At 41.9% G+C, this 27208-nt stretch overlaps 1 protein-coding gene across 1 annotated transcript; it reads right to left on the bottom strand.

Annotated features, from left to right (window-relative positions):
- Window positions 1–18066: 18066 nt before the first annotated feature.
- Window positions 18067–25560, bottom strand: dld (deltaD). Its single transcript, XM_068044167.1, has 11 exons — window positions 25213–25560; window positions 24775–25068; window positions 24300–24360; window positions 23922–24179; window positions 22935–22995; window positions 21757–21887; window positions 21468–21637; window positions 21140–21356; window positions 19091–19880; window positions 18856–18970; window positions 18067–18658 (listed from the first exon to the last, which is right to left on the bottom strand). The coding sequence occupies exons 1-11, from the start codon at window positions 25279–25281 to the stop codon at window positions 18653–18655; spliced, it is 2172 nt and encodes a 723-aa protein (XP_067900268.1). The 5' UTR covers window positions 25282–25560; the 3' UTR covers window positions 18067–18652.
- Between the last annotated feature and the right edge of the window lie 1648 nt (window positions 25561–27208).

Here is a 27208-nt window from a genome sequence, read left to right as displayed (position 1 = left end):
ATTATCTATCCTTACAACATGAAAAAGTTCTTCGCAATCAACGTGAATTTGAACTCTTAAGTCACTATTGGCTGCTCAGGCTTCAAATGCAAAACAATCTAAGGATAAGAATCATTATATCTTGGTTTCCTTAAGCGATTATTAGAGACTGCAGTTAACCATTGCAAGCCATGATTTATTTGACTGATTTTTAAATACCTTCACCACAGGCTCCTGATGGACATGGGCGTCCTCAGCTGTCATCTTGCCTTGTCCTTATGTCAATGCTGTGAGTTCGTACAGAGCTTCTCCTGGGAACTTTCAGCATAAGAGTTTCCAAGCAGAAAACGCTGGGTCTCCAGAGAGCTACATTTAAATCAGGGCAATATCCTCAGTGTCAGTACAGAATAGCCCGCCCCATGGGGTGGGATAGGGAATACACAACAGATGTTGGTGATAAACCCAGTTTACATTCTAATACATTGCTGCTTCATATACCTTTCTGGAGCAGTTATGGAATTCTCAGACAAGTAGAAGGGGAAGGAAGAAGCTTTTCTAGATAAAATTGGAATTATTATTAAATATTGCCTTATTATCAACATATATTTGGGAGCATCAGCTCAGTAAAATCTCGACAGTTAAGGATACGAATTTACTTCAACTACTTAATAGTGAATCCGGATATCCCTAGTGCTTTTTTTAAACTAAACTACATTAAAAAATTAAAGGGATTGGGCCCAGGTTTCTCGAGAAACCATATTCCATTTAAAGCCAGAGGGTTTTCTCTGGAAAAGAATACACTTAATATTGTCTGCGTTTTGGCAGCTTTGTTTGCTCATTGTCGAGGTTGCAGCATGTGGTCTTCTCACGATCTGGCCGGAGCTCCCTACTATCACCCTTCTTTGTCAAAAATCAGTGCATTTTAATTGTGCTGAATTCTAATTGTCTTTCCCAAGACTCCCCCAGCAACAACCTTAACCAGATCCCTCGGCCAATCAGGAGGGGCCGAGGGGGTCAGGCTGTAGCAGCACAAGAAGGGGTGGGGTCCGGCATTGTGCTTTCTGACAGGTGACCAGTATGCTGGGACAAAGAGTGGCTCATAGCTGGAGCCAGATCTCTTTTCTCAGCTCCATGTTCTCCACTCCTCACAATCTGTCCAAATTTAACTCGCCATTGAGGATCTTAGCTGCAGAAAACAGCTTTATATTGACTAATCCAGGCAGAAATAAGAGTACACACAGAGACAGGTTCGAAGGCGGGACACTACTATTCTCTTTCTCTCTGCCTCCAGTGAAAAGTCTTCAGAAAATCAGTGACAAGATTAATCAGCCTGTGGAGCTGAAACACATGCTTGACTTAAACAACCTCTTTGCTGTGTTAACAACTGCTCCAAGAGTTCTCTTGTTATGCTAATGCAGATTAGTGCAAAACTCATTCCTTCTCCACTGAACAGGCCAATTAATTCAAAACAATCTACATATGCTAGGCATTACCTCAGAGACAGTCGGAGCAGTGCATACATTGCATGGGGAAATTGTATTACAGTACCTTTTCTAAGGCTCCGACACATTGCAATTGTCGTTGGCACACAAACCACAGGGAGAGAAAGAAAGTCTGCAGTGAATGCAAAGTGACAACAATCTGTTCTCTTTTCTCATCTGTTTTTGGTGCCTGTTTGATTTTCTACTGGCAAAACAATAACCACACAGAGAGGAATGGGGTGTCATTCCCACTATATGTCTATCATAATGTTGTTTGGTCAGTGCTCCTGGCTCAATGGCTCCATTAGCACAGTTCCCTTTTCAGTGGGGTTGTGTGCTGCAATCTGCAGGGTCACTTCACTCTTCAGTACGAACCCAGCTTTCATCACAAAACCATCCTGAGTTTATATTTGTTTGGTTTCTTGTACAGACGCCATTGTTTTATTGAAATGCAACAATATAATTTGTTCTCTCCAAAACAACGCAATTATTGTCCGTGCGTTTGTCACCTGTCCTAATGTCTCCTTCTTTGGCTTGGTGTCAATTGCACTCCTGTGAAACACCTTAGGACATTTTACTACATTAAAGGCACTATATGAATGCAAGCTGTTGTTTGTGTTTTGAGGGTATAATGTGGGAAGCTGTCTATGAGCAGAAGTATTTCCCTTTCCCAGTTGGTTCCACAAAACAAAGAGGATAAACTGGTAATATTGCTGGTGCAGTGATTGAAACTTGGTAAACACATAGCCAGTTTGCCAAAAAAAACACACTAGGCCTGGATAAGAAGCTGTGTGAATCGTCCATAACAATAGCTAATTTGCAAATTGATGCGCCACAGCTAAATAAATCACTCATTCAGCAATCCAGGGTAAAGAAAAACACAAGAACAATGGGCAAAAATAACATATATTTTACACAAAAGTGACCAGGTTTCTTAAAAGAAGGATTCTGTTAGGTGAGAGTTGGCAGTGTGCTGGCTATATTTAACATGCTGAACATTTTTTTTTTAAAAAAAGGCTAATTGGTGAACATTTTCTGCTTGGTTGAAGATTTTGTGTTTGAACATTATGCTTGGATCAGCAATTCTGCACAATGGCAAATAATGAGACGGGGTTTGCAATACTAGGCTTAGAGCAGGTTTATGTTCAGATCTGAAGTTAACTGTACAGTGGTCTTGCAAGAAAATTGGTCAGGACGGCAATGAAACAAAAGACACAAACTGATTTTTTTTTGACCTGGCTCCTAATATTCTATACCTCATGCAGCATAACGACAGTATTCGAGTTAGCCGTGTATAATGTTCAGTAGTTCAGTGGGGTCTCTGGTTTGTCCAGTGAAACTTGCAGATGTTTGATCCCCGGTCTGTACTTGGCAAAATCTCAGCTGGGGTGGAAGTAGGAGTATTACTGTTGGCCTCAGTGCTCCTGGACTAAGGACAGTAAGAGTCAGACAGGATTCCTGCAGCTGACACCCATCCAGGAAAGCACCTGTACACGGGCATTAGGCGAGGCTAGAATCAGGTGCTGTTTGTGATGCCTGTCTAAACTCTTTGTCACATAAGGAATGGTCACTTGGGAGGGTATCAGAGGAAGAAAGAAGGAAGAAACATTCCACGATCTCAGGATGGTCCAAAGTGCTTTACAGCTAATGACCTTTTTCAAGTGTAGTCGCTGTTCTAATCAGGAAATGCACCAGCCAATTTGTGCACAGCAAGCTCCCATAAGCAGCAATGTGTTAATGATGGGATAGTCTATTTTAGTGATGTTTGTTGTGGGATAAATATTAGCCTAGACACCGGGGAGAACTACCGTGCTCTTCTTTAAAATTGTTCTATGTAATATTTTACATCCACCTTACAGGACAGACATTTTATCCAAAAGAAAGCACATCCAACAGTGCAGCACTCCCTCAGTATTTCACTGAAGTGTCAGCCTAGATTTTGTGTTCAATTCTTCAACTTTAGCATTAGTCCGTGACTTCAAAAGAGAAGGGGCGAAAATAATTTTTTTAAATCTTGTATGATATTGAACTGATTATCTTGAAGTATACTTTTTTGGTAGAAATGTTATTTTCATGCCAGTCACAAACTCTGGTAAGTTCTATAATCCGGCTTGTCACAATTTCATTTTTCCCGTTTCACGGTTTAAACATCTTCACCTAAAGCATTCAAGGTTTCATTCAGAGGCGGTTGTAAATAGTAGGTGTTATTTCATGCTTAACTTACATTCAGACACATATGTGCAGGCTGTCCAGAATGAATGCAGTGAGGGAGTGTGGTTAATGATTAATAAATGAAATAGGTTTCTTGTGGGAGGTTCCAGTAATGGAGAAAATACGTTACTCCTTACATGGTCACCACTCTTTAAGGCCTTTGAGATAAAGGCCTCACCTTTGCACTGCCTCATGACTTCTTGTACCGTTGACCTCTACACAATAGGCTGATCGTTTGCTTGGTTGAGTGTCGGACTCCCTAGCATCCTTAGCATCCCACAGGGCTCATCTGTCGCTGTACTGCAAGGGCTTTCACACCCATGACCCTCTGCAAGTCCTTCATTGTGCCCCAACTTGCTTGAGTTGTCCCTCCATTTATCTATGGCCCAACAGTAACCAATCTGGCTGCAGCCTACATTTAAACTACGACAATATTATGCTGAATATTTAAGGTGGGTGAAATTTTCCTTTTAATGAAAAAGTGGGAACTTACCAGCTTTTCATCCTTAAGCATTTTTTGTTAAAGGAGGACTTTTTAGCCTACCACTTTAACCAGATGAGAGAGGCTTTGGAGCATGTTTGACACCTGTGAAGCTCTAACTCAGCACAAGCCAGTGACTTTATTCTCATGCTAAATGCAAGATTTTTATATATAAATACATTTTTATGCAATTGTCCTACACTACACAGTAGTGTAACAGTTGTGTTAATGCCCTAATAATCCAGACAACAAGAGTTCTATTCCTACCATGGCAGTTTTGAGAATTTAGATACAGTTTACAAAGACCTGGGGATAAAAATGTGGTATCAGTAAAAGTGGCCAAAAACTGTCAGATTGCTGTAACTGGTTCACTGTGTCCATTATGGAAGAAAAACTGTGTACTTTACATAGTCTAGCCTATATTTGATTTCAGTCACACTGCGACGCTTAACTGCCCTCTGAAGTGAGCTAGCAAGCCTGTCAGTTGTATCAAAGAGAAGGCCGACTACAACATTTGCAAGGGCAACCAGCTATGGACAACAAATGTCATCCTTGCCGGCGATGCCCACTTCCCAGGAATTATAAAAAAAACTGTTAAATGAGCAGGATAAAAGTCACCAGGCCTATGCACAACATTTGAGATCTGGAGATTTCCCACTCCAATTTTCTCCACTTCTCTCTCAAAGGCGCTCACTTACGATGGGTTATAGCATCCATTGCCTTGTTGTTGACTTGATTTCTTCAGCACAGCAAGTGGCATATCATTTACCTATTACAATCTAGCGTTTTCCATATCTGTCACAATCCCTTTTGTCTTTCAGTTGAAAAGTCAACTGCTCTCCAAGGAGTGGTGTCATCAATAAGGAAAACAGTATCACCTTTTGATGATATCTCCTAGGTTTTTGATAAAAGCGACCTCTGCAAAAGGTAACTACTTGAAAGGAAAATCATGATGAGGCTATGGGTGAAGAGCAGGGCAGTAGGATTAATTGCATAACTCTACCAAAGAGCTGGTATTGGTATGATGGGCTGAATGGCCTCCTTCTAGATACTACTATAGTATGAGGTACAATCAACTTGTGCTTGGGGTTTCCTCAAGAGATCTCTGCATTGTGCTTCTGTAAAAGGAACCCGATTTGTCATGGAATGCTTTAGCATAGGCCAGTCAGTCTGATCTCGGTGGTGGGTAAATTGTTAGAATCTATTCTGAGGGACAGGATAAACTGCCACTTAGAAAGGCACGGATTAATCAGGATAGTCAGCATGGATTTGTTAAGGGAAGGTCATGTCTTACTAACTTAATTGAGTTTTTTAAGGAAGTAACAAGAAGGATTGATGAGGGTAGTGCAGTGGATGTGGTCTACATGAACTTTATTAAGGCATTTGACAAGGTGCCACATGGCAGACTGGTCAGTAAAATGAAAGCCCATGGGATACAGGGGAATGTGGCAGGTTGGATCCAGAACTGGCGCAGGGCCAGGAAACAAAGGGCAGTAGTCGATGGATGTTTTTGTGAATGGAAAGCTGTTTCCAGCAGTGTTCCACAGGGCTAGTGTTGGGTCCCTTGCTGTTTGTGGTAAGTATTAATGATTTGGACTTAAATATGGGAGGCATGATTGGAGAATTTGCTGATGACACAAAAATTGGCCATGTAGTTGATAGTGAAGAGGACAGCCAGAAAAGTGTGAGGTAATGCATTTGGGGAGGGCAAATAAAGTAGGGGAATACACAATAAATGGGAGGATATTGAGAAGGGTAGAAGAAGTGAGAGACCTTGGAGTGCATGTCCACAGGTCCCTGAAGGTGGCAGGACAGGTAAACAGAGTGGAGAAGAAGGCACATAGAATGCTTTCCTTTATTGGCCGAGGTATAGAATTCAAAAGTGGGGATGTAATGCTGGAATTGTATAAAATGCTGGTTAGGCCACAGTTGGAGTATTGCGTACAGTTCTGGTTACATTACAGAAAGGACATAATTGAACTGGAGAGAGTACAGAGGAGATTTACAAGAATGTTGCAAGGGCTCAAAAGTTGCAGTTATGAAGAAAGATTGGATAAGCTAGGGTTGTTTTCCTTAAAACAGAGGAGGCTGAGGGGTGACTTAATTGAGGTGTACAAAATTATGAGGGCTCTAGTTAGAGTAGACAGGAAGGACCAGTTTCCCCTAGTGGAGAGGTCAATTACCAGGGGGCACAGATTTAAGGTGATGGGTAGAAGGATTAGAGGGGACATGAGGAAAAATATTTTCACCCAGAGGGTGGTGGGTGTCTGGAATTCACTGCCTGGATCGGTGGTGGAGGCAGAAACCCTCAATTCTTTTAAAAGGTATCTGAAGTGCTGTAACCGGCAAGGCTATGGATCAGGTGCTGGAAGGTGAGATTAGATTGGGCAGCTGGTTTTTTCAGCCAGCACGAACACGATGGGCTGAATGGCCTCCTTCTGTGCCGTAATTTTTCTATGGTTCTATGGTTCACACTTTGAAGATATTGCGCATCCATTATATCACTTCACCACATATACCACATCATTGTTATGTAAGGACGCCATACCGCATTAAAGATACTAAACTGAGACAGTCTAACTTTGGACAGCTCATCAAATGAATCACTCCATTGTTTCAATTGCAGATTAACTGCTCATTCATCACTGTTGTCTATGGGATCTTCTTGTGTTCAAAATGGCTGTCACAATTGCCTGCACAGCAGTTATGAAAAATAATTCATCGTGTGTGAAGAGCTTTGAGACATTTCTGTGAGATGTGATAAGGCTATTAAAATGTCCGGATTCTTCATTTTTGTTCAATAAATTTGTCATTTGTAACAAATTTTGCTTGATTATTGCCCCTGTGACATGCCTTTGAGTTGTTTCCCCTACGTTGCAGGCATTTATAAATATCTGTCAATGTATGTGCAATATATGTATTAAAAATATATTACATATAACTCATGAGATGATGCTTCAAGAAATTGAGTTTCTAAACTGTCAGAACCTACAGCTTTCTGGGATTAAACTTTCATATTTCTCGAGCTTATCTTGTTTTAACTATTTGTGGTTCTACACTTCCATGAAACGTTTGCTACATGACTGTGGATTTCAGAAGACCTTTCAGCAAATACAGCGTACTGTTTTCTATGGAGGCGTGGCATGTGATTTCTACGCCTCAATCCAGGATACTTAAGTTCAAAGGGAAAAACAATGAATATCTTCCATTAGCCATAGAAACCATAGAAACATTTTGACACAGAAGGAGGCCATTCAGCCCATCATGTCTGCGCTGGCTGAAAAAACTAGCCGCCCAACCTAATCCCACCTTCCAGCACCTGGTCTACAGCCTTCCAAGTTACAGCACTTCAGGTGCATGTCCAGGTACCTTTTAAAAGAGTTGAGGGTTTCTGCCTCCACCACCGATCTGGGCAGTGAATTCCAGACACCCACCACCCTCTGAGTGAAGATGTTTTACCTCATGTCCCCTCTAATCCTTCTACCAATCACCTTAAATATGTGCCCCCTGGTAATTGACCTCTCCACTAGGGGAAACAGGTCCTTCTTGTCTACTCAATCTAGGCCCCTCATAATTTTGTACACCTCAATTCAGTCACCCTTCAGCCTCTTCTGTTCTAAGAAAAACAATCCTAGCCAATCCAATCTTTCCTCATAGCTGCAACTTTCGAGCCCTGGCACCATTCTTGTAAATCTCTTAAGAAATATGCAATTTGGTGGGGTTATCAGTCTTCTACATCCAACAGGTTCTTTATCCTATTTTAGCCTGGAGATAGTCTTGATTCTATTTTGGATGCTTAATCTCCCACATTTACCAAAACAAGCCCACTTCTGGGCAAAGTTGCAGCACGTCTTTTGTTAACTTAGGGCACAACCAATCTCAACATACGAGTTCTGAAGAAGGGTCGCTGAACTGAAACGTTAACTCTGCTTCTCTCTGCACAGATGCTGCCAGACCTGCTGACTATTTCCAGCATTTCTTGTTTTTATTTCAGATTTCCAGCATCTGCAGTATTTTGCGTTTACCAACATATGAGTGTTCGGCTGGGATGTAGCACTCTGCAATGGTTTTCTCGTTTGCAACCCAAATGAATTTTCAGCCAGTAAATAGGATGCTGGTCTGAGGCAGCTACTTTTTCTGATGAAAACTAATCCAATAAACACCCTCCCAGAACCAAGTCATGCATTTGATATTCAAGACACCATCAACATGCCGTTGAGTGCAGATCAAATGTTTCCCCCCCTAGGTAATCCAGGGTAGTATGTCTGTGTTGAATGCAATTAGGAGCCTTTTCCCCAATTTAAAACTTTACTCCTGAATGCATTTTAAGAATTCTGTGCCCTATTTACCTTTTGCACTGAATATATCCCAGTTAATATTAAGATAGTTAAAATCCTCTACTATTACTGCCTTTTTATTTTTGCACTGCTCAGTAATTTACCTAGATATTTGCTCTTCCATCTCCCTCTTACTGTTTGGGGGTCTACAGTATACTCCCAGCAGTGAGATTACCCTTTTTTTATTCCTCAGTTCAACAGTTATGACTTCATTTGAAGCTCCTTCGACCATATCATCCCTCTTCACAGCTGTGATTGCTTCCTTAAACAATATTGCAAATGCCCCTCTCCTTTTTTATCCTCCTCCCTATCTCATTTGAAAACCTGAAAGCAATATGAGGTTGGAATCTGAAATCAGGGACATCTTGCACTTATAATATGAGAAAACATCTCAAACTTCTTCACAGAGCTGGGAAGTAACCAGAACAGGGAATTGGATGGACAAAAAATTGGGATGGTAGCCAAAAGAAAGATGAAAGCAGTGAGTTTTGAGGAAGTTTTTGAAGGAGAGGAAACTGGTAACAAGTTGGAATGGCATAAGGAGAATGTTCTGGAGTGTAGGGTCAAAATGGCTGAAGATTCTACAGATGAAAGTGGAGCTGACAGAAGGAGGTTGCAAAGGAATCCAGAGTAAGAAAAACAGAGGGACTGAGGCTGAATGAGGCATGGAGTTATAAAGGCAGTTTTCAAAGATGGGAGTTGGGTGGGAATCAGACCCTAAATAGAGGGAGCCATTTATGGCATGAGACAACATAAGATAAATTATAAGTAATAGTGTAATGAGGAGCTGATTTGGGAGGAGGAGGATGTAAGTTTATACAGGAGATGAGTTTTGTGAGGGATAGGGGAGAGATGGGTAAGAAGCTGTAGATTGATTTGGTATCAGAGGTTGGGGCCAGAGAAGTAGTTGAGATAGATGTCAGCAACTAAATGGTTTTGATCTTTGGAATAAGGAAATCCATGAGAATCTCACATTTGACATTTGAAGTGAATATATGAGAAGCAGAGGAAGGGCTCAGAGGAGACATTTTACTATTCAACAGAGAAGCCTACATTTATTCTGTAGACTGGGTTTTCTCTAGATAGTGATGCCAATTATCCTTTGTAGTGCAATACAGTTTCTCTCTCAACAGAATTTCAAATTGTTGCATTTCAGGATAGATGCAATGCATTCATTAAATGCATTTTCCCCACTAGAAATTTCCTTTCTGAGTTCTTTCTTATAAAACCAATAAATAAGCTTTTAAACAGATTGATTTGGAGCCTTGGGTGTTTAAAGACCCATTTCACTGAAGTGAGTCACAATCTTGAACAAGGAGCAGGAGTAGGCAATTCAGCCCCTCGAGCCTGCTCCACCATTCAATACGATCATGGCTAATCTCATCTCGGCCTCAACTCCACTTTCCTGCCCGTTCTCCATAACCCTTCAACCCATTACTAATTAAAAATCTGTCTATCTCCTCCTTAAATTTACTCAATGTCCCAGCATCCACCGCACTCTGGGGTAGTGAATTCCACAGACTCACAACCCTTTGAGATGAGTAATTTCTCCTCATCTCTGTTTTAAATCTGCTACCCCTTATCCTAAAACTATGACCTCTTGTTCTAGATTGCCACCAGATGGAACATCTTCTCTACATCTATTTTGTCAATCCCCTTAATCAGCTTATATACCTCAATTAGATCCCCTCTCATTCTTCTAACCTCTCGAGAGTAAAGGCCTAAACTGCTCAATCTCTCTTCATAAGACAAACCCCTCATCTCTGGAATCAATCTAGTGAACCTCCCCCGAACTGCCTCCAATGCAACTACATCCCTCCTCAAGTAAGGGGACCAAAACTGTACGCAATACTCCAGATGGGGTCTCACTAAAGCCTTATACAGTTGGAGCAACACTTCCCTACTTTTATACTCTATTTTTTTAGCAATAAATGCCAAAATTCCATTTGCCTTCCTTATTACCTGTACCTGCATACTAGTTTTCTGCGATTCATGCACGAGGACACCCAGATCCCTCTGCACCGAAGCACTCTGAAGTTTCTCTCCATTTAGATAATAATTTGCTTTCTATTCTTCTGACCAAAATGGATAACCTCACAATTATCCACGTTAAACTCCATCTGCCAAATTTTGGCCCATTCACCTAACCTATCCATATCCATTTGTAAATTTCTTATTTATTTATTGCAACTGACTATCCCACCTATTTTAGTGTCATCTGCAAATTTGGCTATAGTACCTTCTATCCCTGCATCCAAGTCATTAATATAGATTATAAATAGTTGGGGCCCGAGGACCGAATCCTGTGGCACCCCACTAGTTACATCTTGCCAACCAGAAAAGGACTAATTTATCCCGACTCTCTGTTTTCTGTTGGTTAGCCAATCCTCTATCCAAGCTAATAAATTGCCCATAGCCCCATGTAATCTTACCTTGTGTATTAACCTTTTGTGGGGCACCTTATCAAATGCCTTCTGGAAGTCCATATATACTACATCTACAGGATCCCCATTATCCACTTTACTTGTTACATCTTCGAAGAACTCTAGCAAATTAGTCAAACATGATTTACCCTTCATAAAACCATGTTGACTCTCATGGATTGCGTTTTGACTTTCGAAGTGTCCTGTTATTACTTCCTTAATAATGGATTCTAACAATTTCCCAATGACAGATGTTAAACTAACTGGTCTATAGTTCCTACTTTCTGCCTCCCTCCCTTTTTGAATAAGGGCATTATATTAGCATTTTCCCAATGCATTGGAATCTTTCCTGCATCCAGGGAATTTTGGAATATTATAACCAATGGATCCACTATCTCCACTGCCACTTCCTTTAAGACCCTAGGATGTAGGCCATCAGGCCCTGGGGACTTGTCTGCCTTCAATCCCAATAGTTTGCTCAGTACTTTTTCTCCAGTGATGATGATTGTTCTAAGTTCCTTCCTTTCTATAACCTCTGCATTACTTGTTACTGTTGGGATGGTACTAGTGTCCTCCACCGTGAAAACTGATGCAAAATACTGATTTAGTGTCTCCACCATTTCTGTGTTCCCCACTATTAACTCCCCAGTCACATCCTCCAAGGAACCAACATTCACTTTAGCTACCCTCTTCCCTTTTATAAACTTATAGAAGCTTCTGTTATCCGTTTTTATATTTTGCGCTAGTTTTCTTTCATAATTTACCTTAGCTCTTTTTATTAATTTTTTAGCAATCCTTTGTTGATCTTTAAAAGTTTAGCAATCTTCCAGCCTGCCACTGGCCTTTGCAATATGGTATGCCTTAGTTTTTGTCTTTATGTTATCCTTAACTTCCTTGCATAGCCATGGATGTTTTCTCCTCCCCTTACAATCTTTCTTCCTCTCGGGAATATATTTTAGTTGGGAGGAATTGAATATCTCCTTAAACATCTGCCACTGCTCATCAACTGTCCCACCTTTCAGTCTTCCTGCCCAGTCCACTAGGGCCAATTCTGTCCTCATGCCGATGTAATTACCGTTGTTTAACTCCAGAACGCTTGTGTGGGACTCCAGTTTCCCGCCCTCAAACTGAATTTGAAATTCTAGCATGCTATGATCACTCTTCTCTAGAGGATCCTTAACTATGAGGTCACTAATTAATCCCACCTCATTACGTAATACCAAATCTAGAATAGCCTGCTCCCTGGTTGGTTCTACAACATATTGCTCCAAAACCAATCTCTAATACATTCAATGAACTCTCCCTCGAGGCTACCCTTGCCAATTTGATTAATCCAGTCTATATACATATTAAAATCACCCATGATTATTGCCGTACCTTTCTTACAAGCCCCCAGTGGTTTATGCTGTGCCCCACTGTGGAACTACTGTTTGGGGACCTATAGATTACTCCCACCAGGGACTTCTTTCCCTTGCTATTTCTTATTTCTACCCAGACTGATTCTATGTCTTGATCTCCAGTACCTGTATCATTTCTCACTACAGCACTGATCTTTTCCTTCACTAACTAAGCTACACCACCTCCTTTTCCTTCTAGCCTATCCTTCCGAAATACTGAGTACCCTTGGATATTCAATTTCCAAACCTGGTTTCCCTGCAACCACGTCTCAGTAATCGCCACTAAATCATACCCATTCGTCTCTATTTGCGCTGTTAACTCATTAATTTTATTCTGAATTCTTCGTGCATTCAGATACAAAGCCTTTAAGTTTGTTTTATTATCAAATTTCCCTACTCTTGTACGATTCCTTGGTGCAATATGACGTTCACACATTCTGTCCCTTGCTTTTATTTTCTGGTAACAACCTGCCTCATCACTAACCTGCACTCCTACCTTCTCCTTTAACTTTGATTTCCTAATTTTCCATGCAACTGAACCCTCCCCCCCCACCCCCCACTATTTAGTTTAAAGCCCTATCTACAGCCCTAGTTATGCGATTCGCCAGGACTCTGGTCCCAGCATGATTCAGATGGAGCCCTTCCCATCGGAACAGTTCGCTCCTTCCCCAGTACTGGTGCCAATGTCCCATAAGGAAAGTTACTGACAGCATAAAATCGGCAACCTCTTCAATTACAATGGCTCAGTTGCAGTTAATACAAGCACAGCATGATAATTTAAATAAACCATTCGCAACAGTCCTCAAAATACAGAGATGTGAAGCCTAGGTAAAAATGTCTAAAACACTCATTTTAGTAACTAGATGCCCATTTCATTTATCAAATAGTGTTCGATCTCAGTTATACATAAATGCCGCACCATTATCAATACAATCATACCTGATTTAAATGAAACTCTGATTGTTTGCTTGTTGTTCTCCCATTTTGGGTAAAAGAATCATTCTCATTTGACACCTAGATTTCACAGAAACTACATGAGAAAAACTGTATTTGGCACAAAAATAACAACGCTTAAAATCTGGACTAAAAATGCGACCAGCATTGTGATCTAACTGAATAGTGAACCACTTGGGAGTACAATAGGTTGCAATTAAGAATAGACAGCTGGATGGAAGGAATTGGCCTGTAGTCACAACCCTCAATTAGGAGTGTGCCACTTCTCAATTACTGCTTAAATGCAAAAAAAAAAGAGTAGTGAGCTATTTTGTAATGAGCATTAGGCAGCTGCATAACTTTACTTAAAGATATGTACAATGAACAGGTGCTTGGAGAGCTGAGAATATGATAGTCCTCCTTATCGTAGCGTCCTCTCGAGATGTTCTTCTGCATGTGAGCAGCACGGCACAAAGGCAAGCTGATGTTAACTCTTCCTTCTACGTTGATTGCATAGTGTAGAATTACAAAGTATTTACAGCACAGGAACAGGCCATTCGGCCCAGCAGCTCCTTGCCGATGTTTATGATCCACATGAGCCTCCTCCCACTCTTCTTCATCTAATCCCAAACAACATATCCTTCTATTCCTTGCTGCCTCATATCTTTATCTAGATTCCCCTTAAATGCATCTACACTGGTCCTCTCAACCACTCCCTGAGGTAGTGAGGTTCACATTCTAACCAGTCTATGAGTAAAGAAATGTTTCTGGAAATCTCCATTGGATTTATTAGTGACTGTCTTATATTTATGGCCCCTAGTTCTGGCCTCCCCAGCAAGTGGAAACATTGCCTCTATGTCAACCCTATCAAACCCTTTAATAAACTTAAAGACCTCTATCACTCAAGTACTTCTTTCTAGAGAACAGAGCCCCACCCTGTTTAGTCTTTCCTGATTAGAAATAAACCTTTTATTATAGTCATTCAGAAGTGTAGTTTCTACCTGTGGATATGGAATGCAAAACTGCATGTCGCTGCCTTTATTATGCACCCAGCAGAACAGGCATCTGTAAAAATGATTGGAAAATGTTTGGAGTTAAGAAGAGCACTCAACAGTCGACACTTGTCTGTAGTGTTTATATGTTTGTAAATTTTCAGCAAATCCCAATATTTGAATAATAACCTTTATAATGATTCCAACAATATGAAACTTTGAAGTAAATTGAAGTCCATCCTGAGTCGTTGCCTGCTGTAGAATTCTATTACAATGACATTAATTGATTATTCAGACTCAATTTGTTACTGTTGTCATGGCATCAAATAACATGACCGACAAACTATTTTTTAAAAACATAACATTGAGGGAACACTATTCTAAACAAACATCATTGTTTTACTGAGGGCACATAACAGATGGTCAGTTTTGGTGAAAATATATTTCAGAAAATGAAATTCTCAAAAATTCGTTTAAAAGGATTATTTCTAATTACCATAGAATGGGGAGTGAACAGCAACTTGCAGTTATGCTGTTAACCTTTGCTTAGTGGCAACACTTACCTCTGAGAAAGTCAAACACAGATAAATTCTAATCTAGATTGGCTCTTCAGTGCAGTACTATGGGAGTGCTGCACTGTCAGAGGTGCTGTCTTTTGATAGACAGTAAACTAAAATTCCTCGATCTGTCCTCAGTTGTGGATATAAAAGATTCCATGGTATTATTTGAAGAAAAACAGGACCGTTCTCCCAGTGTTTGGCCAATATTCATCCAATATCATTAAGAAAATGGAATATCTGGTTATTAATGCCAGTTTTTTCTGACACTACTTTGTGCAAATTGGCTGCTGTGTTTTCCTACATTAGAACAGTGACTACCCTCCAAGGTACCTAATTGGCTGTGAAATGCATTGGCAAGGTAATATATAAATGCAAGTACATTCTTAATTTATTATATAGAGCTCCAGTGCAGGAATAAACCTCACTTTGTGAAGGAAGGGATACGGCAGACACTGAAGATGGGTAAAAGGGAGATAATTGAAAAAGCTACATTGGAATTGAATGTGTGATCAAAGTTTTAAAAGCAAAGAGGGAGGAAGGTGGCAAGGTAAAGGGAAATGGGTAAATAATTGAGAGCAGAGTGGATGAATGGGCAGTCTCCAATGGTGGTGCAGAAAAAGTGAGGGACGTGAAGTCGGAAGAGTATGGGTGGAAATGTAGGCATGAGGTCGGGTGAGTTAAAGACATGGCACAATTTGAAAACGAGGATGAGAATTTTGACTCAAGACATGATGCAGCATTGGGAATCATTGGAACTTGGAGAGAACAGGGTAATGGGAGGGTAGGGCTCAGGGCTAGTGAGGAAATGATCTGCAGTGTTTTGGATGAGTTGGAACATATGAACGACTGATGCAAGGAAGCAGATAGGAGGGTGTTGAAGTCAAACTTCAAAGCAAATAAAGGTGTGGTCGATGGTTTTAGGAGAGATGGGGCAAAGGACAGAGGCAGATAACAATAGAGGAGGAAAGAAAGCAGTTTTGGTAAGGACAGGAGAAAGCTAACCTTGGAGTCAAGAAGGCCTCCAACATTCTGCATTTCCTGACACAGCTTGAGATATTATTTGGGGTGGGGTAGGAGGGCGGGGGGGAAGGGCAATGATGGAATAGGAGTCAGGTGCACAGAGATGTTGCCAGGATCTAATGAGGATGGTCTGGGTCTTGCTGACATTCAGCTGGGTGAAGAAATTGAGAAGTAGTTTGGCTCATCAAGCATCCCAATTACATCCAACACACTCCTTCCCCACAACTCCAAATGGTTAACATGTAACCTGGTATTCACTCGAAAATAAATCTGAAGTGTTAAACCTTTACGTGAAATATAACTCATTGATCTTAAACAAAAATCATAAAAATTGTCATTAATTGAGTAAAATAGAGTCACAGCTAATAAAATAGATATAGTGACAAAATCAGCATAACTTTCATTTCTAACCAAACTATAAGACTCAAACTGGCTACATCCCAGCTCCGAAATAATCTGAAAGTGAAACCAATAATCCTGGAATTTAATTTTAGTTGCTGCATTGGGAATTAGAATCTGTTGGTTGAAATTTAGGCTCGGTCACATTGAAGAGTTTATAAATCTGCTCTCCCAGGATAGCTTAGTAACAATATAAATCCCATGTATTTTTAAGACTTAGAAAGCTGAGGTTCATGCCTCGGTCAAGCAATTACCAATTTCACTTAAACTTCCCATAAGAAAAATGTTTGTTGGTTTTGACTTAGTCCTCAGTTTACGGAGCTTGTGTGATAGGATAGGGTGGGAAGGAGAGGAAGGAATCTGAAGACTGGCAGTGGCTTTGTACTTTCCTGTTTGACCAAGCATCATTCAGCAATATTTATTAAATGATCTGCAAACCCTTCCATACCACTTGCCCAAGAAAATAGCACAGATACAAGGACATAATTCTGGATTGTGGGGTGGGGGGGGGGGGGGGGGGGGTGGGTGGGGGTGTACGGGGAGGAAGAAAATGTAGGAAAGAGCAAAAGAGAATGAGTACAAACACCGTTTTCAGTATGACAAAAAGAGTGATCGTGTTCAGATTTCACCTTTGAGCCAAAACGCAAATCCTGTTTACACTAGAAAGTAAAAGTACAGCTGGTATACATTCAACTCAAAGAACATTATGTGTCAAGCCACTAATCACAAGTGCACAACACAGTCCCTTTAAACAGGAAAGCCTCATATATAAAGAAATAAAACATTAAGCCAGCGCAAGTTAAGAGGTCAAATATCCCCAGTGTAAACAGAAAAAAAAAGTTGGGTCAAACAGTCCTACCCCTTTTTCAGAAGTAGGCGTCATCTATTTTATCCTGAAACACAAACAATTGTCTCCAGTTATATTTTCCACTTCGAATGGCCTTCACTGGTCATTTATATTTCAGCGATATTATCCTTCAAATGAAGAAGTTCTACCTGCCTGCATTTCGTCCTCACAGCTTCATCACTGTTAAACTTTGCATCCTAATTTCTACTACAACTCGCAGACCTATAAACTATATGAATCAAAGAAGACATTCTAATACTTCACTGGAAAATGAATGCTCAGAAAACTTTTGAATTGTATTTTTTTTTTAAATCCTGTGCAGAATTTTTAGTTGGAGACGTTTTGACTCTGGACTCTCGAACAGATGAGATTGATTCACTCACCCATTATATATGTCTCCTGATTTCATTTTCATTGACTTTAAAAGATGCAACTGATTATGGGGAGAGATGCTGAACAGGCATACTGAATGGATATCATCCAAAGTCAAGGTTACCCCCAATGGATGCTTGCAAAAATATACCTAACTGCAAGATAGAGAGAAAAAGAAACTGAAGCCAAGCGATGCAGCTTAGAACAGCCCAGATTAGTTAGTTAACGAGCTGCAGAGAGGAAAGACAACAGGTTACACCATTTTTAAAATTTAAAATAACAAAAGAAGCCAATCTGCAGATGTTGCCAGACAAGATATGAGTTTAGGGAGCTGGAAATTCTACAATAATTGTTCCAGATTGAAGAGATTCAACAGCCTTAAGTTAAAGCAATGGCTAAAAGTCACTTACTTCAAAATTTAATTTAATGTTAGAATGTTTAAGAGAAGTTGATTCTGGATTATTCAGTCTAATGAGAAAAAAATAACTGTTTGAGCTAGGCATTTGACCTTGATCTCAATACCAACAGAATGAATAAAATAGAACAGGAGTAGAACATCAGCAAATTATAATCAATTTCATTTATTTAGAAAAAATATTTATAAAACACTTTTTTCAGTAACAAAAAAACCAATACAAACAACTCCAATAATTTTTTGCACCTGTTTCTATAAATACGATTATGTACAAAATATAGACATAGAACCGAAGTGCCTTTTATTTTTTACATATTTACCAGAATTTTAAATTATGTGAAATGAACTTCAAGAACCACCAACTGCACAAATACGTTTGAAAAATATTTCAGCGCTTGGAACAATACTTTTTTGTTGTCCTTCTCCCCTCTTGACCAATTAGAAAATATTTCATGTCCAAAAAAGGCATCAGAGGCAGCATTTGCATCTCCAGTACAAGAGCATTGTCTCATACTGCTCCTGAGCTTACACTCAAGGCAGTGCAGGCTTTCTAGTCAGGCATTAAGCCCATGTAGAGAATACAGGAAGCAACTGTTCGGCTGTAGTGCAATGGATTTTTCTTCTTTTAAAAAGCCATTAAAAGGCAGTGCAACAGGCATCCGTGAGTTACAGGTCCTGGCTTACTGTCTGTCCTTCAAGTCTTCTTGCCAACTTCAGCAGAGAACCAGTTCAATCTGAGCAGCAGTTTACTGGAGCAAATCTCTTCTTGGCAAGGCAACTGTATTTCCATCATGGCACTTCCATTTTACACCTATGGAGAAACCAGGCAAAGCTACCATCAGTCTGTGGATTTGGGTACTAGAACTCTGAAAGCAAGATCTAAGCTGAATAACAAGGAATCGCTACAAAAAGAGAGTTTGTTATACTCCTGGCATCATGTTGACAAATATTGACACCTTCACTTATGGGGGAGGTGAAAAGGGGAAGAGAAATAAATAAAGTACAAACCTCAGTTGCTATTATACATTCATCCTTCTCTTCAGATATGACATACACTGACTGGTACTTGGTATCTTTTGAGGCAGAGTATGTGGACTCTGGCCGCTTTCTTTCTGACGGTTCACTATTGGATTGAAATAAAAACAAGAGTTAGGTTAGTAGGCAGTTGACAGGGTAACCCAGATAACAGCAACATTCCGCATTCATAATGCCAAATAAATAGGACACTAATTCACTTAATTACCCATTATGCTGTGGAGCACTTTTCTGTTCTGCCTCCAGGCTACTGGCATCTCCTCGCTCATTTTCAGATTTGAGGAAGTCTTCGTTCTTTAACTCGTGTACCAGATTATAATCCACTGAAGGGTATTTGACCCTGTAGCCATTTCTCTCAGCAGAGCTGTCGCTTTGCAAGTCTACTTTCTTGTTGGTGTTTTTGATTTGAGTGGCAGCGATGATGCTAATGGAGATATCTTTCTCGCGATGGCAGTCAGTAAGGTTATTCATCGTCTCCATCTCGCTCTTGGAGATGTCGGGCTGCTGCTGTCCCTTCTGCAGCTTTACTCGCACACAGACGACAACTGCTGCACATCCCACAAGCAGCATTAGGACCAGAATAACCCCAGCACACACAGCAACCCATGGAAAATGGCCCTTGTTCTCAGCTTCAGTGTATTTATCCTTAACGTCTATGATGACAGTTTGACCCTGAGGCTGTTCCGGCAGCAGGAACTGGCAGTTAAGTCCACCGTATCCACGTGCGCACTGACAGACATAGTGGTTCTTTCTCTCGTGGCAGGTTGCACCATTGTGGCAAGGGTTGTTTACACATTTACTGATGGAGATGCTGCAATTCTTCCCGCTAAATCCAGGCAGGCAGCTGCAGGTGTGATCATTAACCCCATCTTGACATGTTCCGCCGTTAAGGCAAGGCATGTTTGCACAGTTGTCTGCGTTAATGTCGCAGTTTTTTCCTGTGAAGCCAGCGCGACACTGACATATGTAGGAACTCCCGATATCTACACACTCGGCACCTGAATAAGGAGAGAGGAAAATACTAATTTAACAAAGGGTGAGCTTCAGTTCTATAATGATGTGACTTTTACAGCAACAACAACAACTTGCATATATGTAACAGCTTTAATGGAGTAAAACATCCCAAGGCACTTCACGGGAGCATAATTAGACAAAATTTAACACTGAGCCACATAAGGAGATAATAGGGCAGGTGACCAAAAAGTTGGTCAAAGAGGAAAATTTTCAAGAGTGTCTTAAAGGACAAGGCAGAGGTATAGAGATAGCGAGGTTTAGGGAGAGAATTCCAGAGCTTAGGACCTAGACAGCTGAAGGTATGTCCACCAACGGTGGAGTTACATTCACGCGACACAAGTGCCAGGCAATGACTATCTCCAACAAGAGAGAATCCAACCATCTCCCCTTGATATTCAATGGCATTACCATTGCTGAATCTCCCACTGTCAACATCCTGGGGGTGACCATGGACCAGAAACTGAACTTGACCAGCCATATAAGTACTGTGGCTACAAGAGCAGGTCAGAGGCTGAGAATTCTGTGGCGAGTAACCCACCTCCTGATGCCCCAAACCTGTCCAACATCTGCAAGGCACAAGTCAGGTGTATGATGGAATAGTCCCCACTTGTCTGGATGAGTGTAGCTCCAAAAACACTCAAGAAGCTCAACATCAACCAGGACAAAGCAACCCGCTTGATTAGAACCCCATCCATCACCTTCAACAGTCACTTCCTGCACCACTGACGCACAGTGGCAGCAGTGTGTACCATCTACAAGATGCAGCAACTCACCAAGTCTCCTTCAACAGCACCTTCCAAACCTGCGACCTCTACCAACTAGAAGGACAAGGGCAGCAGATGCCTGGCGGTACCACCACCTGCAAGTTCCCTTCCAAGCCACACACCATCCTGACTTGGAACTATATCACCGTTCCTTCACTGTCGCTGGGTCAAAATCCTGGAACTCCCTTCCTAACATCACTGTTGGTGTACATGGACTGCAGTGGTTCAAGAAGGCGATTCACCACCACCTTCTCAAGGGAAATAGGGATGGACAATACATGCTGGCCTAGCCAGCGACTCCCACATCCCGTGAAAGAATAAAAAAAGAGCAATTAAAATTTACTGGAATTGGAGGAGCACAAAAACCTCGGAGGGTTGTAGGGCTGACGGATATTAGAGATGGGGGAGGGTGGGGCGAGGCCATGGAGGAATTTGCATACAACCCTAAAGTTTGTTTGAATGCTTATATTACTGCTCACCATTGGTGCATGGGTCAGAACTGCAGTGATCAATTTTCTTCTCGCAGTTGAAGCCGGAGTAACTGGCAGGGCAATGGCAGCTGTAGCCACCAGTTGGTTTGTCTGTGCATCTTCCTCCATTAAAGCAGGGCCCATCTGCACACGTCATGGCACTCAGTTCACAGTTTCTACCATGGAAGCCGGGTGGGCAGGTACAAGAGTAGTGGTTTTCCAGATCCTAAAGTAAGATTTCAATTCATTGGTTAGTTATCCATGCATAGCTGCTGTACTTCAGGAGGAATCACATTTTTGTTCCAACTGTTATCTTTAACGGTACAGTCCCACTTACCGTACATCTCCCATCATTTTTGCAGGGATTGGCATCGCACTCATTGATCTCAATTTCACAGTTGGAGCCAGTGTAGCCAGGACGACAGGTACAGGTGTAACTCCCTTGACCTGTATTGGTGCACGTGGCTCCATTCTTGCAAGGCTTGTGGTGAGTACAATAGTTCAAGTCTGGAAGCAGGAGAGAAAAAAGAAAAAAATCAGCCACAAGAGTAGTAGAATGGAAGACCAAAATGTCAAACAAAATAAATGGCCTTTATAAAAGGAGGAGGAAGTACAGAACAACGTACCCTGGTTGCAAAAGAGACCACCCCATCCTTCCTGACAGTTGCACTGCCAAGGCTGCTGACATGTCCCATGAAGACAACCTGGATAACGAATACATTCATCGCAGTAGCGTCCTTGCCATCCCACTCTACATCTAGAAATAAGACAAAAAGGCAATCATTTAATACCATCGATCAACTTTTCTGGAAAACGATTTAAAACTTTAAGATAACTAAAAGCATCCAAAAATCTTCCCAAGAGACAAAACTGTAGAATTTCCATCCCCTCTCCCACCTCCACATTTTCGCCACAAACACAATTATGCCATCTGATTGTTGTGATAATTATGTACACAAAGGAAATGGCAGGGAATAAGATGCACCACTCAAAAACCTAAATTAGAATGTTAAAATGTACAGTCATCCAGTCGTCCTGTCTGCTGTGCCTCTTAAAAAAAGGTCACTAGAAAGAGTTGGGCTGTGTTCAACTGTTTGCTTGCAAAGATACAACAAGCAGGTACTTATCAAAATGTCGGACTGGGAGGGCCGCTTTGACTCGACAAGTCCTGATGGTTTAGCTGGTTTGCTAAGGGTTGAAGAGTCAAAGCATTGTTTGCGGCTTTATTATATAACCTCAGTTTAGGGAACATTTAAGATGAAAGCAACTGAGTGATTATTGTTTGCGGGCGGCGAATACAGTGAAGTCATTTGCAACATATTTAGATAACAAAATAGTTTCTGAAAATGGCAAAAGTTGGTGGTCGTTCACTAGAGAACAGTGGTCACAAGAATTCCCGAGTCCCCGCTGGACAGAATTTAGTAATGCCCAATAGACATAACAAGTACATCATGAAAAGTTTCTGCAGGCAATGCCACGGAAGCCAATAGAGGGCGCTCCTACCAGCTGCTGAGGCAAACTGCTATAATTGGTCTATCTACTCATTTAACTTGGTAATTATAGGAAATTTACTTCCCAGTAGGACATTGTAAACTTAAGTTAACAGCAGTGTTTTCCTTTTGCTATATGATCCCCAAAGACTTGAAGTTTCCCAGGCTTCCAAAATGTACCTAACAGCTACCAGGAGATGAGTCCCTTTGAAATCCAGAAGCTGCCTCCATTCCCACGCACCTTCTGATACAGATCATTTACCGCCTCTTTTATGTACTCTTAACCGACAAAAAAAAAAGCTCTCATTACTTACTTGCATTCCCCAGGCCTGTCGCAGTATCCGTGTTGCTCATCACAGCCAGGGAGACAGATTGCTGGAGAGGAGAGCGAACAAAAATTTACATTGACTTGACAAAGAAAATCACACCAGCCCCATTCAGGTTTGACAAATCTTAAACCATAACTTTCTTTTCTTTAAAAAAAAGAAAAATAAAACAAATCCTGAGAAGAAGAGATAAGAAGTTTTACAAGTGGATAATTGATTTTCTTTAGGGTGGAAAGTGATAAATTTGCCTAGGAATTGACTGTTTTGCTGATCACTAAGGATTCTGCTTTATAGACAAAAGGGGATGTACAAAGCCTTTATTTTGCTTCCTCCACCCGCCCCCTTTTTTTATTCTCTACTCTCTCGCTTTTCAGTGTTGGTCAGAAGTCCCTTTTTTTTTTAAGCCCAACTCCACCCCTTCATATCTAGCTGTGTGTGTGTAGATAAGAGTGGACAGCTGGTTTGCAGGCTGGCCGCGGTAGGACAGCTGCTCTATTGTTTGCAGCCTCTCAGAATCACAGCGCAGCTGCCCCGTGGACCTGTGTGCGCTCAACAATACACTCTAGCGCCAGGCAGCCTGCCTGCCGGCCGGCCCCTTATCCGCTATCCCCGGCACCACCCCAATTGTAACGGCACGAGTTGAGATGGCCCAATGAGCGAGAGAAAGTGGCGGGTGGTGGGAGGGAGCTGCTGTCCCATTGCCACTTGCACTGGCGAAGCTTAGAGTGAAGGCAACAGGGCTAGTTTTTATAGGGTTCACCAGCCGCAGGGCTGTAATTAAACTAGGCCCACTAACCCCAACTGGTTTTTTAAAATTTCAAATCAATGAAAAAGCATTGTGAAACTCATGCAAGAGTGCTAACACTTGTTTAAATACTTCTCATTGCATTTGCAATCAAAGTCCCAGTTCACTGGGAGTCCTGGATTTATACACTGTGTGTGTGTGTGTGTGTGCATTACAGAGGAGATACTCACGTTCAGTACAGTAGGGGCCCTTCCAGCCCGGGTTGCACATCTTTTCACCCTTCTCGCCGCAGCTGAAGTGGCCGAAGGCGTCGTCCCTGGGCCGGCAGAAGACGGAGCAACCTTCCCCGTAGTAGTGCTCGTCGCAGATGAAGCGGTAGGAATACTTGAGCTCGGTCCTGCTGCTAATGTGGACATCCTGGGACCACTGGTCACCCACGGTGAGGTGCCTCTGGGTAGCCAGGCGGCTGATGAGCCGATCGGGGTTATCTGCAAGTCAGGAGAAACACACACACAAACTTACAAGCTGTATGAAATATCTGAATGAGAGGCTTTAATAAAGGAGGGAGGAGTTAAAATGGACTTGGGGTTAAGGAGGGGGTAAGTTACCTGTACTGAGGTCATCAGTGGGCTCGGCGTGTAAAGCTTCAATAATCAGAGAGAAAGTTCCCTGTTTAAAAACAAGGTTAAAGTCGTTTAAAACCAGTACAATAAGTTTTTAAAAACTATTCAGCTAAGTTAAATCACAGACACACACACACTATTATATCTGTAGCCTCTGTGTTGCAAAAGTTAAGAGGAGGACCTTTATCAAGAGAGTGTGCTTATAATCTCGGTACAGGATATTGGCAGAGACTGCAGTTGTCATCCATCTTCACGCTTAATTTCACTGCTTTCACACATAACATTGTAAGATGAAGCCGTTTGGAATCTCACGCTGAGCTGAAAATTGCCAGTTAGGCTCTGTGAAGTTTCCCACATCATTAACTCTTTTTTTTGGTGGCGTTTGTGTCTCGTTTCTCCCTCTCTCCCTTCTCGCGGATTAAAAGTTTCCCCCCAAACCCCCTCAACCGTTATCACTTACCGGCCAGGTGAATGCGAACGGGAATCGCATGGGATTGCTGAAGGCTTCAGCGTCCGGGATTGAGAACGAGTTGGAGCCGAGCACTGGGGTGAGGGCACTGCCGTAAGTGCACGGCGGCTCCGGGGAGATGTTCGCCTGGTAATGCTTCAGGCACACACGGAAGAAGGTCTTACATTCGCAAGGCAGCCCGTAGTTGGAGGCCGGGCCGCCTTTGCAGCAATTAACATTACCACTCAGACCTTTGCGATTATTAAATTCCTGCAACTTCAGCTCAAAGACACCAGAGGGAAAAGCCTGTTAAAAAATAAATAAATCGGGGTGTGGGGAGGGAAGAGTGTGGAAAAGAGTAAGAAAACGACTGTTGAAGTCTAATGCAGAACTGAATAATTGTTTGGATGCATGTAGGTAGAACACAACATAAATCAGAGTTCTGCTTACCTGGTGTAGTGTAGCAAGGAGGATGATGAACAGGCAGAGAGTGTGGTGTGGCATTGCTCGGCACAGCATTCTCCTGAAGCTTGTACTGAATGGAGAGCCCGGGGTGAACCTTCCCCCTCCCAGCTTCACTCAGAATGTTTTCTGTTTTGCTCTCCCCAGTCCTTTGGCTGCTCTGAGACTAGAGAGAACCGCCCTCCCCTTGCTGACTGACAGCTCTTTTCAAAGAGGGTCCGTTGCTTGGAAGAGGTTGAAACCAGCACACGAAAGATCAATACACAGGCTGGCGGGGGCTCCTTTTACACCGTTTCTAACACCTTTCTCTCTCTCTCACTCACTCTCGTGTGTGTGTTCCCCCCCCCCCCCCCGTGCCAGATGCTCGGGGTTTTTAATTCCAAACAGAACCTCGTAAAACGCGACGATCCCAGGATTTTTTTTAGGGACGATCTGGAAATTCCTGCTGCTGACGATAATTCCAGTGGCAGATTTTTTTTTAAACTGGTAGGTGCCAAATGTTGAATGGAGGGCGCGAAGCCTGATGCTTGTTGCGGAAAGTCGGATCCCCTTCTCTCTGTCCTTTCAGGCTGTTTTATTTTGTTACTTTGCCTCTCTCTCTCACACACACACATAGATAGATAGATAGATATATTATTATACACTCGTTCTCTAATTCACCTCGACTCGGGATCCGCAGCACTCAACATCTGATGTACCGGTCGCCTTGCCTTGCCTTTATATACAGCAGCGGCTCTGCATCCTTAATGAGATGCAGATTACTGGACCCCCAATCTGGCGAGCTGTCACAAAAGGCGCCAGTTACACCCTCCTCAAAAGATGGCCAAATGATCACTGAGCTGTAAAATGGGCAATTCTCCTGTTATACACAAAAAACTCATTGAAATTCCAGCAAAAAATATATATAAATAAAAACCCAAACACACAAGCATCTCCCCCTTTTTTTAAAAATAACCATTTAATAATTAACGCCGGATAGCAACACACATAACCCGAGGAGGCAATGTTGGAAAGTCTCTCCCGTCCCGTCTTGCACACTTTTCGCGCGAGTTATACATTTTGTTTATTTTGCTTTTGCGAAGGGAAATGTTGAGGGGGAGGGGGATTGGGTGAGTGGGTGATGGAGGGGACTTTAAGTTATCCTACGGAAGTTAGTGCATTTTGTGGATTTTGTGTGTGTGCTTGTTTCTATAAAGCTGTGTGCTTTTTCTTTTTTATAAAAAAAAAGTTGGGTGTGTGTCGTTCGCGTGGCTGTCATTACCGCAGTTGTTATTGTTGGGCTCAAGGCGCCTCATTGTGCTGTCAGCTGTATGGTAATGTTCGCAAGCACCTGCTCCCTACAATAGAACAGCTCCCCTTGGCGCACGCAGCCTCGCCACTCGCAACAATATCTGCGCCCTAGCCCTGCACTGAATCCAGCCAACAAACACAAACACACACATACACACACACACACAGACTGACCAACTGACCAACTGTCAGCTCATTATATATATATATATATTTTAAAACAAAATCATCAGAAACACACACACGACTGTTTATTTCAATGTCATTTTTTTTAAAAACGCTTTCACTGGAGACTGTCACTCTCCAACTTTAAAGACAAAAATTCCTTCATAGAACTGCCTCCAACACCGTCGCTTCTAAGCAGACGGTACCAAACAGCGCTGAAATCGGGACTATTGAGTGCACTCAGAGCATTTAACTGCCAGCTTTGCGGTAATCTCTCTGTGTTCTTTACTTAACCAATTACCACCCTCCCCCGGAATATTTACCCCGGCTCCCCGGCTGTATTAAAAAAGATGCATGCAGGATTACCATGGAAGTTCTATTCAGTGTATAAAAAACACCCTTGTGTTGCACGCTTTTCTGCCGTATTAATGGGTCATCTGACCGGATTTCTAATACACGGGGTATGCAAGGAGTTTCAGAAACCCCAACTGCATTTATTTAGAGCCGACCGCAGAAACATTGGGAGAGA

The sequence above is a fragment of the Heterodontus francisci genome, chromosome 13, assembly GCF_036365525.1.
Source record: "Heterodontus francisci isolate sHetFra1 chromosome 13, sHetFra1.hap1, whole genome shotgun sequence".
In the NCBI taxonomy this organism is placed as follows: Eukaryota; Metazoa; Chordata; class Chondrichthyes; order Heterodontiformes; family Heterodontidae; genus Heterodontus; species Heterodontus francisci.
This window is presented reverse-complemented; position numbering and strand designations above follow the sequence as displayed.